The 17,014-nt window shown below is 39.9% G+C and overlaps 1 protein-coding gene across 1 annotated transcript; it reads left to right on the forward strand.

Moving 5' to 3' along the window:
• The first annotated feature begins 292 nt into the window (after window positions 1-292).
• On the forward strand, window positions 293-16,503 carry Taf7l (TATA-box binding protein associated factor 7 like). Its single transcript, XM_021153629.2, has 13 exons — window positions 293-560; window positions 3,683-3,744; window positions 4,536-4,614; window positions 5,329-5,462; window positions 6,340-6,469; window positions 6,672-6,727; window positions 8,871-8,912; window positions 9,657-9,729; window positions 10,179-10,280; window positions 10,666-10,878; window positions 11,052-11,164; window positions 12,452-12,511; window positions 16,274-16,503. Exons 1-13 carry the CDS (start codon window positions 293-295, stop codon window positions 16,316-16,318), a joined length of 1,377 nt encoding a protein of 458 aa, XP_021009288.1. The 3' UTR covers window positions 16,319-16,503.
• Window positions 16,504-17,014: the final 511 nt, after the last annotated feature.

Consider the following 17,014-nt stretch of genomic DNA (forward strand, 5'->3'; position numbering starts at 1 on the left):
GAACTTTTAAAGATCTGAAATGTAGCTTCATTGAACATTAAAAAAAACCAAACCAACAAGTATACTTCTAGAGGAAATGATTGTATAAGTCTCGGAAAAACCGCTCCCTTTAAAATTAAGCATCGATTAGTGTTTAAGCAGTTGAGAGGCAACCTGTCTCCTTAGTGTTGCTGTCTCTTTAAGGGAACTATTTTGCATAACGCTCGAGCGTTCTGGAACCCTCTTATACCACGTGACAGAACTCGCCGCCATTTTGCCCCCCCCACCGGACTCGCCCCAAGTATTGTGAGTCATGGAGCGCGGCGAGGAAGCACCCACTGAGGGAGCTCCGCCCGAGGGGGCTTTGGCGGAGGCCAAAGCTCCCACCACAGATGCTTCGACAACCAAAGAAGCGGGCTCCAGAGAGCCCAAGGTCCCCTCGGGCCCTGGCCCCGAAGGTGTTGGGGACACCTGTGACCCCCGAGGGGCTCGAGGCCCACCGGCTCCCGGCAGGGCCAAGTCTCAGAAGCCCCCCCGCCAGGGCACTGCTCGCTGCCAGACCCTCGAGAGTGCCATGCAATGTGAGTGGCTTTTGAACTTATTTCTACACCGGGGAACTTGGGAGCGTCAAAAGGTCCTCGGAGGTGGGACACTTAGGGGACAAGGTAGGGCGGCAGCCAGGCCTGGCTGACCGCAAGTAATGGCCGACCGACCTTGGGCCTGAGGCGGCAGAGGCGGGGGGGGGGGGGCCCCGGGGTGGGGGATGGGTGAGGTGACGGGGACGATGACACCCCCACCGCACCGCCGGTGGCAGTTTGGGGCCTTGGCAGGGTGGCACGTTTGTCCCCCTGTGAGCCTCGAGCAGTCGAAAGTCCTCGGAGGCGGGCCGCAAGGGTCGGCCTTGCTGAGGAGGGTGCGGCCATGGCCAGGGAGTCGGGGCTGGGGGGCTGGGGCGCGGCACGGGGTGTGGGGATGAAGGAGACAGGGACGCGCCGGGGAGACGCTCGGGGAGGGGCCGTGGTGGCGGGGGACAGGGGACGGATGGGGTGACGGGGACCATAGCCCAGCCGCAGCCTCGCTCGGGGCAGTTTGAGGCCTGGTGGCAGTTTGGGGCCTGGCCGGGTGGCACGTTGGCGCCCCAACTCACGGAGGGACCTGTGCGCTCGGCCGGCCGTGGCCAGAGAGTGGGGGCCTGGGGCGCCGAGTGTTTAACATCAGAGGTGGCCTCGTCAGGCGACAGTGCTGGGACTGTGCTGCGCTGTCTGTTTGCTGTGCGTCGCCCCCCACCCCCACCCACGCGCCCCGGGTCCCTCAGGTGGTCTCAGGCCCCGCCCCGCCTCGCCCCCTGTTCCTGTGGATGACTCAGTGGCTGCGGTGGCCTGGCCATCCGCTCCCCGACTGGGAGAGCATGGGGGCCGCAGCGCGCATGCGCGCCCGGTCAGCCGCCTGCAAGCCAGCTCAGAGCCTGGAGGCCATGCGCATGGCCCGGAGGCTTCGAGGCCCCAGCCCTCTGATTGACGGGCAGCCCCACGGGGGGAGGCGGGGCGAGGGGAGGGGCCTGGGCGTCCGCTACCTGTAAAGCCAGGCTTTCTCCGGTGCTCCGACCTCTCTGCGACTGATTCTAAGCTCCTGAGTTTGAATCTCAGCCAGCAGAGATGTCCGAGAAGCCCCGGCCAGCAGCGGCAGGTGAGTCAGAGGACCACCAGGCCCCGGGAGTGTGGGAAGGTGTCTCCGCGGCATCTTGCCACGGCCAGGGCCACCAACTGGAAGGTGTGAAGGTTCTCGTGGCTTTGCAGGGGGGGGGATATATTTTCAGCATAAATGAGCAAAAGTGGGAGGAGTGGAACTTTTCCGTTGGGTTTCCCCAAGAAAAAAAGACGGGACCGGGCAGTCTCCAAAGGGCAGCACATGGTTGTGCCCTTTAAAATAAAAATGCAGGACCAAGTTTGTGTTGCCTGGAGCTTTTGGGCTCCTGGCTACACCATTCCAATTGTCCCGCTGAAGGGAGATAAGCCAGATGTGAGCGGTGGACATTGAGTCTGTTCATTTAGTTAGGCATCTGAGAGTGCCTCGTGGAATTTTCAAAAACAAATTAAGAAAAATGAATATTTCTAGGGGAGGGAAGTGGATTCGTGTTCTTTTTTTTTTGGATTCGTGTTCTTTAACATATAGTTCTTTCTGTTTTTTTAAACTACTAAAACTTCTCAGCGAGGCTCTTTTTTCCCTTCTCTCCCTTTAAACCTTTTTGCTGGGACTATCAACAAGGAGATACTTTAAAATCATTTTTTAAACAATTCATAGTTTAATAAAGTTTTTATTCTGTAAAAGAGGAGTTGCCAAAAAGTCATTAAGATGAACGAAAAGCCCTAATCTTAGTTCGGCTGAGAAGTCTGAAAGCTAGGACTGACCTGATAAAAATCTTGCTTAGCAGCTCCTTTCTTAACATTCTGTGTTTGCATTCCCAGTCTTAAGTATTTTCTGTTTTCTCTGCTTAAGTGGTATATTCAGCCCCAAGGGTTATTTCATTTACTGTATACCTCTAAATTGTGCCCAAGTATGTATTAATTGTGCAAAAGTTTTTCATTGACATTTTCACATATGTATCAGCAGGGGAGCTCTTTGAGCTAGCTGTGAGCTGTGCACGCATGCCTGCAGGTTCTGCAGGCACACAACCTAGAGGCTGTGCACATGGCCTAGAGGCTTCAAACATGGCCTAAAGGCTTCAAGGCTGGAGTTTGACTGGCATCCTCAGAGAGTTATACTGATTTTATTTTTCATTGTTTATATATATGCATATATATATGTATATATATGTATATATGTATATATATGTATATATATGTATATAAGCAATAAAAACAGCAATAACTATCAAGAATAATGCGTTCTCTAGCCTCTTCCTGGGTGTCTTTCTGCATTCTTTGTACTTTCTAATAACTTCTAAAATTATATACTAAGGGATCGATTTTTAAAATATTTTTATTAATTGAGCATTCCACATAATGTATTTTGATCATATTCCTACACCTCCCCCAACAACTCTGAGATCCTTCCTTCCTTTCCTACAGACCTAATTTTTTGATCTTTTTTTCTTTGCATAGCAGTAGGTGGTAGTAATGAATAAATAAAATCAGATTTTTAGGTTCTATTCATACCACTCTTTCAAGGAATTTATGGCATAAAACTAGTGTCCATGGTGTGGATATGGAAGGATGGAACTCCTTTCTCCCAAGGGAGTGCTGAGCCACTGCAGTTGAGCCATAAAAAAGCTTCTTGCTATCCCAGGGTCAGTCTGATTACTACTGTTGGTCTATTTGGGTGACTTAAATATTGAAAATTAAATCTTTGTTCACTTCAAATCAGTATCTACATATAGGTTCTGGGTTAATTTCATTCTTTAGTTTGCATTCAGCCCCACAGAGGTCATTTAGTTTGCTGAAATTTACTATTTTATTTGATAGTTGTTTCACAATAGCTTAGTTATTTGTTCATCAAATAACATCGTGTAATTTGGGTTGACTTTAGAAATGATAACGCTTAGAAGTCAAGATGGCAAATAAAGTATATACACATTTGTTTTGCATGAGAATCATGGGTAAGTTATGTAGTATTATTAGTAATGCCAGAGATGATTATCAGAGTGAGCAAGAGTTTTTAATGACTTGTTTGTTTTCTTTGTGTTTTTTATGAACTAAAAAACAAGCCATGAGTGTAAGGCTTGAATCTCATGACGTTGAGGAACAGTTTATATTGCGTCTGCCTCCGGTAAGTAACTTTTCTATCCCAGAATACATATCTTCAGGGTAAAAGTATAGTTCTGCATAGATAACATTTGTATTTCAGGCCATAAAAGATCAGAATATTTGCTCTCCATAAATCATCTTCTATCAAGCAGTCCTATTATAGTGCATATTCTTCTCACAATAATTTTTTTGCCTGTACATATCGTCAATCATGTGGGTTAATTCCTTGTCAAAACAACTATGACAATTATGGATCATCCAGTCACTTACTATAAACATTAACAACCAATTTTTTGAACAGCCAAGGTAAGACTGTTCTAAAACTCTTTCTGTCATCTCAGAAGAGGTGGTTGGAGGGATTACCACTATGTCACCTGCAAGTTCATCACCAAGCAAGGTTATCACACTCATTTCAGTATTGTGCTTGAGTCTCTTTCCCCATTGATAACCATGTTCCAGCATTATTTCATTTATGAGATTATGATAGAGATGGTCAGGAAGCTATTATTCAATTACAGTTAATTAATATAGCTAGTAAACCATAGCTAAGCCTTTCCAACAGAAGGATAGCAGGAAGAAGTGAAACTGAAAAGCTAGGAGAAAGGCCCAACTGTAGTTCCTAAAAAATAATGTGCAATTTCAATTGACTACATCTAGCTTGACGTATACAATGTATGGTCTTTCATGGTACACAACATAATTAATATTTGGGAAGTGTAAGGTTTTATTTAAGGGAAGACTTGTCTTGAAATGTCTGTCCTATTAGCTATCACTTAGACAATCTTTCTGATTTTTAATTTACCTCTCTTTTAGGAACAAGCTTATGCTGTCAGGAAAATTATACATTCTAGAAATGCTGCTTGGAAGGATAAACTAAAAATTGACTTTTCTTGTAAGTAGTTAATATTAATTCACAATATATTAAACAATAATTTGCTACAGATTGCTATGCGCCAGACACTGTACTAGGCATTAGAGTTCTGAAAAAGAATAAATATGTTATTTTTCCAGACTTTAGACAACATATAAATCCAATGTTAAAAGTGAAAGCTGTTTTAAAAAATTACTTACTTACTTTACATTGATACTATAGCTTCCTTTCCCTCCTCTTCTCCCAGTCCCTGTCTCTCCTCTCCTCCTTCCCCTTTCCCCATCTCCTCCTCCCTTTCTCCTCAGACAAGGGGAGGCCTCTCATGGATATCAACCCACCTTGTCATATCAAGTTGCAAAAGGACTAGGTGCATCTCCTTATTGAGGCTAGACAAGGTTTTTTTGTTTTGTTTTGTTTTTTGTTTTTTAAAGGAATGTATTTAAATGAGTGAAATTTACTTTTGGTGATGACAAGAAAACAGTTGCTATCTTATTCACCTTTGCTACCATTAGAAAGAAATTTACTTTTTAACTAGTAACGTACAATATGGAAAAACAAGCTATATATACTCTCTTCTTTTTCTAGAAGTTGCTAATCGAATATTGATTTGTAGACTTTAAAGAAATAGTAAGTTTCATTGAAGAGATTGCCTGTCTCACATAAGTCTTCATTATTCAAATTCTTGGAGATCAAAGAGTCCACTGAAATGTCAATCTGTTCTCTCCTTTCTTTTAGCTGATGGCCATCATGCGGTTGTTCAAGTAGACAACGTCTCACTGCCTGCTAAACTGGTTAATCTGCCTTGCGTTATCGGAAGCCTGAAAACTGTTGATAGAAAGACATTTTATAAGACGGCGGATGTTTCTCAGGTATGATTTTGTGAGATGTGGTCTCATCTATCCCAGGTTAGCCTTAAACTCAGTATGTAGTTGACTATAACTTTAAACTTAAAATAATTTTGTCTTCAACTACCAGATGCTGGGCTTCCATGCATGCCTCTCTATACTCTTGGGTTGTACCGAGGGTCAACCTAGGGCTTTGTGCATGCTAGACAAGCAGTCTACCGACGGAGTGACTTCCCGAGATCCACAAAGCCTTGTTCTGCTTTGTTTTTTAGTGCTCATGCATGCTAGGCAAGTGTTCCGCCTGACATTAAGCTATATCGCCACCACTGGGTTTGATTTTTAAAAATCTTTTCGTTCTTATAGCTTTTGTGGAAATCTTAAGTCTCTGTCATGATTCCTACTGCATAAATGCTCTGGTTTGGTATCTGTTATTTAACTTTTCATTCCTCTACTTTTACAGACTGATGCTCCCCATTTGCCATTTATAATGATTCTCATTAATTTAAAAATAGGAATGGCTAAGATCCTTTTCTGCACTTTCTACTAAAGCAGCATGTTCACTGAAGAAAAGCCGGTTCTTACTCATCATCTCTGATGCTGCTTTCTGATTTGCTCTCTAATCAAAATGCATCTCATACTATACCTTCTGCAGTGGTAAACTCTAGGTCAAAGTTGAATCTGCATATCATGCTGCAGGGAGAGAGGGAGAGAAGAGGGAGCGGGAAGGGGGAGAGGATGGGCAAGGGATATAGTAAAGAGAATCTGAGTGTATAGTGCTTAGAACTTGGCTCTGGGAAATGCTTGGAGACTTCTGGGCTCCAGATTGACGGTGGTATGATCGTGATTTACTACTAACCGATATTTGGGCAATAATCAAATTCTTTGTCTTTACTCAATGTAGATGCTTGTATGCAGTCCTGAAGGTGAGCCTCATTCTCCTCCTGAAGAACCAGTTATCTCTACTGGTCCTACTGTAATTGGAACTAGTGAAGGGAAGGCAGAGAGAAAAAAATATAACTGGAAGCATGGCAGTAAGTCACCGATGCTCATTCTGGCTGACTACATTGAGCATTGCAATTCCCTGTGAACCAGGGACCTTTTACCTGGTTCATTAAACTCTTATTTTTAAAGAAAGAAGTCATTCCACAAGGAGGACATAGTTCTTTGCAGAATTTGTATAGGTATAGGACAGTGTTCAGTTATATGGTCTGTTTCATTGTGTTTTTATTTTAGTTACTCCACCACTTAAGAATGTCAGAAAGAAAAGGTTCCGGAAAACAACAAAAAAGGTTAGTCTCATGCCATTTATGTTTCTGTGGGGTGGATTAGAGGAGGACTGTGAGAGGGAAAGAAAGGGAGCGAATCGGTTGGGAAATCTTCGATTCATTTATATGTTCAATAAACAGTTCCTGCCAGTTGTGGTGCTTCCTACCTTTAATCTCAGCACGTGGGAGGCTAAAAGAGGAGGGTTGTGAGTTTAAGGCAATCCTTGGCTATAGAATGACACTGTGTCTCAAAACTGTTAAAAAAAAAAGACTTAAAAATATGCAAAATCCACAGCATTATGAGCTAGCAGTTGGGGCAACAGCAGTGAATAAAAAGACACCCAGTTCTTTAGGTTGCAGGCTCATTGCTAGGGGTTTAGAAGAATGGTCAACTTGACATTTCAGCTCATGCTTTCAGTTTAAAGTCTTATAAAGTCTATAAAGCCAGGCACGTTGGTTCCCAGCACTCGGAAGGCAGGGGCAGGCGAATCTCTGAGTTCAAGGCCAGCCTGGTCTACAAAGAGAGTTGCAGGACATCCAGGACTGTCTCCAACATAAATCTTAATTTCTCTAAGATAAATGCCCAGGAGTACTGGTAAATCATATTTTAAAATTTTTAGATTTGCATTCATTTTACTTAATGCATACAAATATTTTGCCTGAATGCACATATATGCACCACATGTGTGTCTGTTGGATGTCATGGAACTTGAGTTATGGGTAGTTGTGAGGCACAATAAATGCTTGCTGGGAATTGAACCCAGGTTCTCTGTAAGAGCAACAAGTGCCTTTAACCACTGACCCATCTCTTTTGAGGTTTTGTTTTGTTTTTTTTTTTTTTTAAATACAATCCCCAAAGTGGAGTGTTTGGGGAAAAATACTCTTCAGTTAGGGGTTTGTAAAAATGTATTTTTGAGACAGGATCTTTCTCATGTAGTACAGGCTGGCTTTGAACTTGCTGTGTGCTCACAGAGACTTGAGCTTCCTCTACCACCTCTCCAGTGCTGGGATTACAAGCATGCACCACTCCAACTTGCTGTCCATATTATTAGGGATTAATACCAGAGTCTTGTGGATGTTAACCAAGTCTCTTACCAACTGATGCATGTCTCTTGTCAAAGTGCATGCACACAAACTTGCATGCATGTGTGTGAGACAAATGGGGGTCACAGAACAACTTTTGAGAATCCATTTTAAGTATCAAACTCAGGTCATCATTGATAGCAAGCATCTTAATGCTGAGCCACCTCACTAGCCACATACATTTTTAGCTTTATGGGAAACTGCCATACTGTTTTCAGAGGAAATACCGTTTTATATTTAATATATGAGTGGTCCAAATTCTCCACCTCCCCTACCTGTGTTAGGTCTTCTCATTATGTTATTTTATTCATTCTGATAACTGTATAATAATTTAATTGTGGTATTCTCATTGTATATGCATAGTTTATTAATACCTTCACAGTTGATAGGTTGGATTTTTAGTCCTCTTAACAAGATACAACAGATTTTTAGTTTGGCTGAGACTTAATTGATGTTTTTAAGTATCCTGCCTTTTTTGTTAATTCTAAGGAGTCTTTGTTTACCCTAGATACTGAAGATTTTCTCATTCATTATTCAAAAGTTTTACATTTTATATTTATGCCTGCAATTCGTATTTCAGTTTTAGAAAAGCATGAGCTTTAAGTCAAGATTCTCTGTCTGTTCTTCCTTCTCTACTCTATCACTCTCCTCTTCCACTTATTCCTTGGGAATATATGTATGATATTGCTTATGAGTTCCTTATTCTTTTTCACTGATCCATGCATCCATCTCTCCATGGATACTATAATGTGGTAAGTCTTGAAATTGAAAAGTTGATTGCTACTACTTCATTTTCCCTCAATAGTGTTTTAAACACTTTAGAATCTGTATCCTTCCATATGAATTTTAGAATAAACTTGTGTATTTCAACAGAAAACCTTGATAGAATTCTGAAAGAAAGTGTGTTAAATTTGTAGATGGACTTTTCTAATTTATGTGTTAACGTTGGCTTAATAATCTGTCAGTGAATGAAATTTATTTTCTACTAAATAAAGTAGTTAAATATAGTTGTAGAGCGCTTTAAGCTTCACTTAAATAGAACAATCAAAATATAACATTGTTCTTTGTTGTGTTTACTACATAGCTCCCAGATGTGAAACAAGTGGATGAAATAAACTTTAATGAGGTACAGCGTTGGTCATAATCTTCGTTGTTTACTTTAATATGATACACACATATACATACATCTGCTGGATTTTATTCATTGAGTAATAATTTAATATTCAATAATAACTTCTAAGTGAAAAGAGAAACCGTTTTGCTAGTGATACCATGACTCACAGACTGCTTTTTTACCCTTATTTTCATTTCAAAAGCTATTCCTTGGAGTTCAAGATCAATTGACCAACAATTGGTTGAACTAATGGGATATGTCATCAAAAGCTTTGTTTTATATTTGTGTCATGCTGAATTAATTGCTGTAGAGTACTTGCTTAAAATTGTATTCAAGGGAGAACATGTAGATAGGTTCTAGTTTTTACAGGAACATTTTCATAATAAAGATGGGACAAGGAAGTCTGGGAGTTTGGATTTTAAACCAAATCATTTATAAGTAACCAATATTGAATTATTGCTCTTTTCTAATATGAGTCAAGATAAATAATAAAACATAAGTGCTTGGAATCTTTCCCACAGAGTTATAGAAAGATAAGATTAAACATCTCAAGTGATTTAATTGTGAAAAATGAACTTATTCTACAAAAACAGATTTTGAGTAGATTCCTTGCTAAATAGCACTATTTAAGTAGGTCTTGAATTATAAGCATCTTTTAAGGCCCAATATATATAGGAAAATATATAGGAAAAGGGTATTTACATAAAATAGCGTGCTAAATGACATTACTGGTATTTTTCCTCCACTTTGCTTCAGTACACTCAATCTCCAAGTGTGGAAAAAGAAGTGAAGAGACTGCTCTACTCAGATGCTGAAGCTGTCAGTGTCCGTATCCTTTATAGCAAATACTTTTCTTACAGTCTATTTCATCATGTGTAAATGTGCTGACAAATCGCACCCCTGGTTGATATTTTTGCTTTGTGTGATGCTGGGGATCCAATTCAGAGCCTTAATATGCATGCCATGTGAGCCCTGTTCTACTAAGAAGCATGAGATGTTTAACCTTATCTTACTTCAAGTATTTGAGCACCAGTTTTGATGTTTTTAACTTAGGATTTTTGAAATGTGATTTTCTAGCTAGAAATGATAAATACAGACAACTGAAGTATTTATGTGTGTAATTTAATATAAGGAAGTTCTCCACACTAGAAACGTAGCAACAATAATCCAAATTTGGCCTAGAGTAAATATTAAGAGCACTTTTAGTTAACGAGCACTTCCCTTTCTACTGTGTTCTTTCTCTCCCTTCTTCATTTTCCTTGACTAGTATCATCTCAGGCTGGGAAGTCGTTGATGATGATGATGCTAAGGAAATAGAAAGTCAAGGGTCCATCCCAACCACTCCAGGAATCTCACAGATGGGTGGTGCTAGTTTATCAGGTAATTTATTGAAACAGAGGAGGAGCTTCAGATAGGGCAAGTGTTAACTGTGTGAAAGATCCAATCACAAAAGATAGATGCCTTTGTCCTTCATCCCTATTGGTCCTCCTGTGCTTTTAGGGTTTTAAGTTGGAATTCTAATCTCCTATGTGCCCTAGTATTCTATTTCCTATGAGCCCTTAGATTCTCTAGGTATCTTGATAATTGAATATATGAATGACTGTTAGTGTCTGATATTCCTTGTCCTTATTTTATGACGGGAATGATCTTTCCATAGGAACATAATTTATAAAATTCACTGGTTGCCCAGTGAATTTGATGATAAGGTTATGATCATTTGCAAAGTGTCAGATCAGTTCAATTTTCCCTTGCTTCAAATCAATAGACTATGATGTGCTTCGGGAGATGATGGGTGATTCTGGCAGCAACAGCAATGATGTGGAAGAGAAGAGTAATGAAGGTGATGATGAAGAAGAAGAAGATGATGAAGACTATGGAAATGAAAAGGAGGAGGAAGAGACAGACAATTCTGAAGAGGAGTTAGAGAAGGAGCTGCGGGCCAAATTTAATGAAGCAGACCAAGATTACAGTTCATTAAGTAAGTCAGAGGAGAAGACAAAGAAACTGGATAGGGTGGGCAGCAGTATTATAATATGCTAACTTTTGATGGGCATTATGTGCAATGCTTAGTGTTAAGGTCCTTGGACTTGGACTTGATGCATTATTTAAAGTTATATCTATAAACAAAAATCCTCTCTCTACCTCTTTCAGCCATGGCAATTCAGAAACTGATTTTTATCAAAGAAAAGAGGCTCCAGATGATTTATAAAAAAGCCCAGCGACAGAAGGAACTCCTCAGGAAAGTGGAAAACGTGACCCTCAAGGTAAGTTCTTTTTAGCTGTCAGACTCCTAAGGTCTTCCTTTTACAGGCCCATCTGTGGTTTCACTCACCCTGCCATCATGGAGTTTATTCACGAACCTCAACAACTTCTTAGAATCATCTATTAATGTCTATTAAAACATCCCTCTTTTATTTTATCTGAGTAATTTTTAAAATTGAAGCAATTTTAGGGAGAAATGGGACCAGGTATCCTGAGATAATGGCCAATATTGAGCAGTTACTATACAAACAATGCATTCAAGTTATGTATAATGGTTTCTGAAACACAGATACTGTCACCATTCCCACTTTATAACAAATTCAAACTAGCTGGGTGCTGTGGTGTATGTCTTTATCCCCAGTATTTGAGAAGCTGAGGCAGGTGGATCTCTGAATTTGAGACCAACCTGGTCTATATAAAAAGTTTCAAATTGGCCACAGGTACACAGTAAGACCTTGTATCTCCCCCCCAAAAGTAAGAGAAAATAGAATTAAAACTTCAAGAAGAACCACAGAAATTGGCAATATATAGGCCAAACCTGTTGTTTATACCAAAAATATGTTTGTTTCAGCAAAAGAACCAATTTAATTAAAATTCTTATTTTTAAATTTTTCATCTGGGCTGAAACAAGAGCGGATTATTTTATTTTTATGGATACATTTTTCAGAGGTTCACTGAGAGGAAAATATATTGTTGTGTCCCATTTGATCCCATCTTGATAGTAAGGTGATTAAAGCAGTAAGAGAATCCTTTGTTAGGTTTCATGTGTGTGTGGAGCAGTAGTTGTCAAAGGGAAGCACCTTGACACAGAGCTAACCTCAGCTCGGCTGGAGTTCTTTAGAATAGCCAAAGTTAATATCTATGGATACATTTTGAAAGATTCAGATGTTTGGTACTATTGTAGTGTATGTGTCGTTTACAGATAGGTGACATTGTGTTGCGATTAGTAAGGTTCTGTTCTAGTGAGGAGAAATGGGAGAGGAATCTACAACAGATTCTTAGTCTGCTTCTTTAGTAAGTCATAGCCAAAGGATGTGTACAACACTAAGAAGGATGTAGCATGTAGACATTTCACCCATTTATTAGAGGATGAGAAAACATGCTTTAGAGAGTACAGAAAATAATTTAGGATTGCGTGATAGTTAGGGGGGTAGTTTGATGCTCCAGTTTTTCTCAAAAGAATGTGCTTCCTATAATTTAAAGTTTTCTTATCGAATGTGTGACAAATTGTGTTTTGTGGTTCTCTCTTCCAATGAGATACATCTTTCATCACTGATAATTTTTTTCAGAGACATTTCCAGAATGTTTTGGGGAAGCTTAACATAATGGAAAAAGAGAAGTGTGAGCAGGTAAGAAGGATATTTTAAAATAAGTATTTTGCTATGAAGAACTCGCCTATGTCTAATGTAACTTGAGGCTGTGTGTCTCACAAGAACAGGGTACTCTGAGTGAGAAAGCAGGGTAGATGAAGGTGCTTTCCAAAGTCTGTTCATTCAGCACCTACTCAATACCTGGGGAGTGACACAGGGTAGCGGAGGAAAGGTGACTTTTACTCTTCAGTGTGTTTAAGGAACTCCTTGCTGAGCCTGAAGGACGAGAATCAGCTATAGCTTAAGCTTTTATTTTAAAAATTTATTATACACGCACACGCACACACACACACACACACTCATGCATATGTATTTGAAGAGATCATAGGACAACTTGTGGGAATGAACTGTCTCCATCATATGGGTCCTAAACTCAAACTCAAGTTTTCAGGCTTGTGTAACAAGCACTTTTAACTTCTGAGTCATATGGCAGGCCTAAGCCCTAGACATTTTTTAATGAGTTTTTGAAATATTTCACAAGGTCCCAGGCCCCAGGCCACACCAGACTTAAAAGTTGACTCAGAAGAACTTATAAGTCACATTTTATTTAACTATTTTTCCTGTTGCTAGACATTTGATTTGTTTCTACTCTTTGAGTAGTAAAAATAATATTGCTGTTGCCATTTACATATGAGAGGATGTATTTTAAAGGACTAAGAGAGACTTAGATCAGTTACAGGGCGATGGAGGAAAATAAAGTATTAAAGGACATATGCCCGGTTTCTAACCCAAATGGCTATTATTGAAAGCCACAGAAGAATTAAAAATAGGAAGAGAAGGGAAAAATGGGAACTAAGCTAACTTCACAAAGCTGGATAGATAGTCCACACAATCCCCATGTAGAGCAGTGCAGGCAACGACTTTAAAGAGACTGAAGTTTATGCTCTGAGGATGGCTGTAACGAGAGGTACAGCTACTACTCATTGTCCCTATTTCTAGAAGGCCAGAGGCACTCTTATATTTTGTGTCTTCCTTCTCAGCAAATCAGATAACCAGTTACAATTCCAAGATTATGGTGGTATCCACTAAACAATTGCTTTCACGCATGCTCAGTAGTTAGTATTGAGAACTGCCATTTCCACTACAGAAATGTAGCTGTAAGCCTTACTTACTAAAGATTTATTTGGCACCCACTTTGGTGCTAAATTCTTCAGGGAGTTTGAAATGTTTATTGTCTCTGGCTTCAGCTGGGGAAAGTCATGAGAGTTTAGGACATTTTTGCTCTTTTTAATCTTTAAAAAGTAGTTTAAAAAGTTTTTCAGTGTACAGAATAATGAGCTTCATGACATTCACACACACACACATACACATCAGCATACCTTGTGCCTCCACTACTGCTCTGCATATGGCCTCCCTCCCCTCTCACTGGGGAGGAGGAGGAAGGAAGCCCAGCATGACTAGGGGTTTAAGGGAATGAGGGCTCATGATTCTCTGTGAGAATTAGGAAGGATTTGGGGGTGGGATAGCATTTGAGTGGGACCGTGTATATATATATATATATGTAGGATTTTAGAAAGGGCAAAGAGGACATCCTGTGACACTGGAGTATTCATGATAGCTCAGAGGTGGTAAGAGCAAGTGTAAGAGATACAGTGCTGGGGAGAGGACCAAAGGGCAGGGGGCAAGGGGAATGTATGAGGCAGGAAATACAAGGTAAGTACATGGTATACTTGAAAGAAGTCTTCATGAAACTCAGCACTATGTACAATGGACATCTAACAAGAAAGAAATTAGAAATTAGAGTTTAAAGTTTTGGTATAGGTCATAAAGAGACATCAAAGGTTGTTGTTTTTTTTTTTTAATTCTGGGAAGGAACTCATAAGAATTTTTCTTCCAGTACTACAAAAATACAAGCAGAGTAGCAAGGAACTAGTGGAGAGTTCAAAACAGAACTCAAAAACAAGCAACTGTAGAAAAGGTTGAGAGATGTTTTCAGAGGAACAGTGCGAAAGCCCAGAGTGTCAGGGAAGGCACACTTAGGCTTCTAGCCTATATAGACAAAAAAAAAAAAAAACAGAAGGAAAAGGAAAGGTTACACTTTGAATTAGAGCTCAGAAAAGTAGGCAGGTTTCTCCATGTTGCATGGCACTAGCTCTGTAAGCAACAATTTTATGTGTGTGGGTGGGGTATAAGCATATTATTTCATTAAGGGGGTAATTACTCCTTCCTTTTTAAAGATAGCCTTAGGTGAATTAGCCTTCACGAGGAGTGTTATCTTGGCTGGGTGATTGACTGGCCCAGCTGGATTAATTCTTAAGGGAGTAGAATGTAATAATATGCTGATTGGTCAGGACTCTGAATTGCTACATGTCTCCTAACCTGGTAAGGAGCAGCAAATACAATTGGTCAGCTGTTAAAAAGCATATACATACCTGTGTGTGTGTGTGTGTGTGTGTGTGTGTGTGTGTGTGTGTGTGTGTATGAGCAGGCTGCACATACACATGTAGGAGTGTGTGTGTGTGTTACATGATATACATGGGAGGGGCTGGAAGGAGGAAGGGGAAGGGGTAAGTGATGTAATTATGATCACAAAAATTTATTATGAAACTAAGTGTGAGCTCATTTTGAGAAAAGACTATGCTACTTGTTTTTATCATCTGACTCTTACAAACTGACTACAATCATTTTGTCTCTTTTCTTTTTACCGTGAGCTATGACCTCAGTATATTTTTCATAGAAGCTCAGATTCTTAGCAGCAAACATATTCAGTTTTTGAGCTGTTCAATTTTAAGCTTCCCTTTATAAGTCTGGAACACTAAAAGACAATATGGTCACATCATTGTGCTTGAGTTCTCCATGGTGTGACTGTTCTTTGGAACACTGTGACACTAAAATGCCAAGTAACAGTTGCTTTTTGGTCTATATAAATAAATACTACATGAAGTGATACGTTTTAAGATTATACCCTATTTCCTGTTCTCTTCTGGTTTGTGATCTGAAACAGTGAGGAATTCTGTCATGCTGAGGGGTTGTTGTTGTTGTTGTTTTTAATTTGTGTGTCAGTTTATGGTTAACTTTTTTTAGGACAGTTTCTAAATAATGGATACATGTCAAAACTCTTAACACCTTCTGTGGATGGGCTGCACTCCTATGCTTATGAGTTGTATCTAGGGACTGGTCACTCTAACCAGAATCCTTTACCTTCTTAACCTATTTTCATATTGGGGACATTGTCATTGAAAGTTAAACTTCGTATGAACCAGAGATTTTTAATATCAGAGGCCACATATCAATAATATGTTCTGTTCAAAGAACATTTAGATTTATGTTTACAAGAAAGAGTTAAACTATAATAGTAGGCCACGTGGGGACCCAGCTCCAGGCTCACTGGGATCCGGCACCACCGAGAGTTGACTAGTTGGAAGTCCAGACGGGAATACTAGTCAGTAACAGTTGTTTCCTTTGTTGAACTATCCAGGTTTTAAATGGATAGTTTGGTTTGAAGTGGAGGAACTAAGATAGAAATGTGGATGATTTAGGCAGCCTTAATAACCTTGAAACAAACTACCTGAGTATTATTTACATCTCAAAAGTCACACAAATGTGTATGGAGATTATTTTTTTAACCTTTTAAATATTCTTCAGGTGGGTTTGTACATGCTTTGAAATGGTAAAGAAGGAGCTTTGTCATACTTTTGAAATTGTAATGAGGGATATTTACTTAAAAATAAAGTTTGGAATATCAGGAAAATAAACCTCACACAGCTTTTATAATGTTTCTCTGCTCCTCTCTCCTTACAGATTTATCACCTCCAGGAACAACTGAAATGTTTCCTGAAGGAGTAAGGCAAGCCTCAGCCTGGCACACAAAGTGCATTCACCCTCCAGATGAAGACTGAGTGGAACCCTCTACTTACTTTATCTTGACCAACTTTTATTTGTTGAGCATTTTTCACTAAAGTAAATTTAAGGATCACATTTATATAGAAGGAGACATATATAGAGGGAGTTATATAAATGCATAGGTTTAGAGACCCACATGGGATGTTGTTTCTCTTTGTCAATTTGAGATTAAATGTATGGATTTCTTTATCTCTTACTCTATGGTACCATGAGATCATTCAGCTGTCCTTGTCAAAGGTTTAGGCTAGAAAGATACACAGCTGTTTTACATAAGTTTACTTTTCAAACCCGGTTTTACGTATTTCTTACAATTTCGAAAATGATCAAATTGTCAGCTGGTAATCCCAGCAATTTAAAAGGCAGAAGAAGAATGTCAAGTTGAAGGCCAGCCTGGGCTATATATATAAGACCCTGTCTCAAAATAAAATAAACTGAAAACCATGAAAACGTCTCTAATTTCTAACAAGGGTTGGGCCCTGTCACAATGATTCAAATGCCTACCTGTCAGCAATAAGTACTAGGTTGTGCCCTGCCTTTCTCGAGTGAAAGGCTGCTTTCCTGCTCACTGATTATTTCTTGCCACTTAGCTTTGCTCTATGAGTAGGCATTGAGGGCTGTAGCTAGTTGTTATTCTTTAGC

The sequence above is a fragment of the Mus caroli genome, unplaced genomic scaffold, assembly GCF_978045245.1.
Source record: "Mus caroli unplaced genomic scaffold, Mus_caroli_1 scaffold_5, whole genome shotgun sequence".
In the NCBI taxonomy this organism is placed as follows: Eukaryota; Metazoa; Chordata; class Mammalia; order Rodentia; family Muridae; genus Mus; species Mus caroli.

Bases quoted from the DNA above. Each gene is read 5' to 3' on its own strand.
- Taf7l (XM_021153629.2), top strand. From the start codon at position 293: ATGGAGCGCGGCGAGGAAGCACCCACTGAGGGAGCTCCGCCCGAGGGG. The intron at 561-3,682 runs GTGAGTGGCTTT...CTAAAAAACAAG, and splicing joins CCTCGAGAGTGCCATGCAAT to CCATGAGTGTAAGGCTTGAA. The intron at 9,730-10,178 runs GTATCCTTTATA...GTATCATCTCAG, and splicing joins TGCTGAAGCTGTCAGTGTCC to GCTGGGAAGTCGTTGATGAT.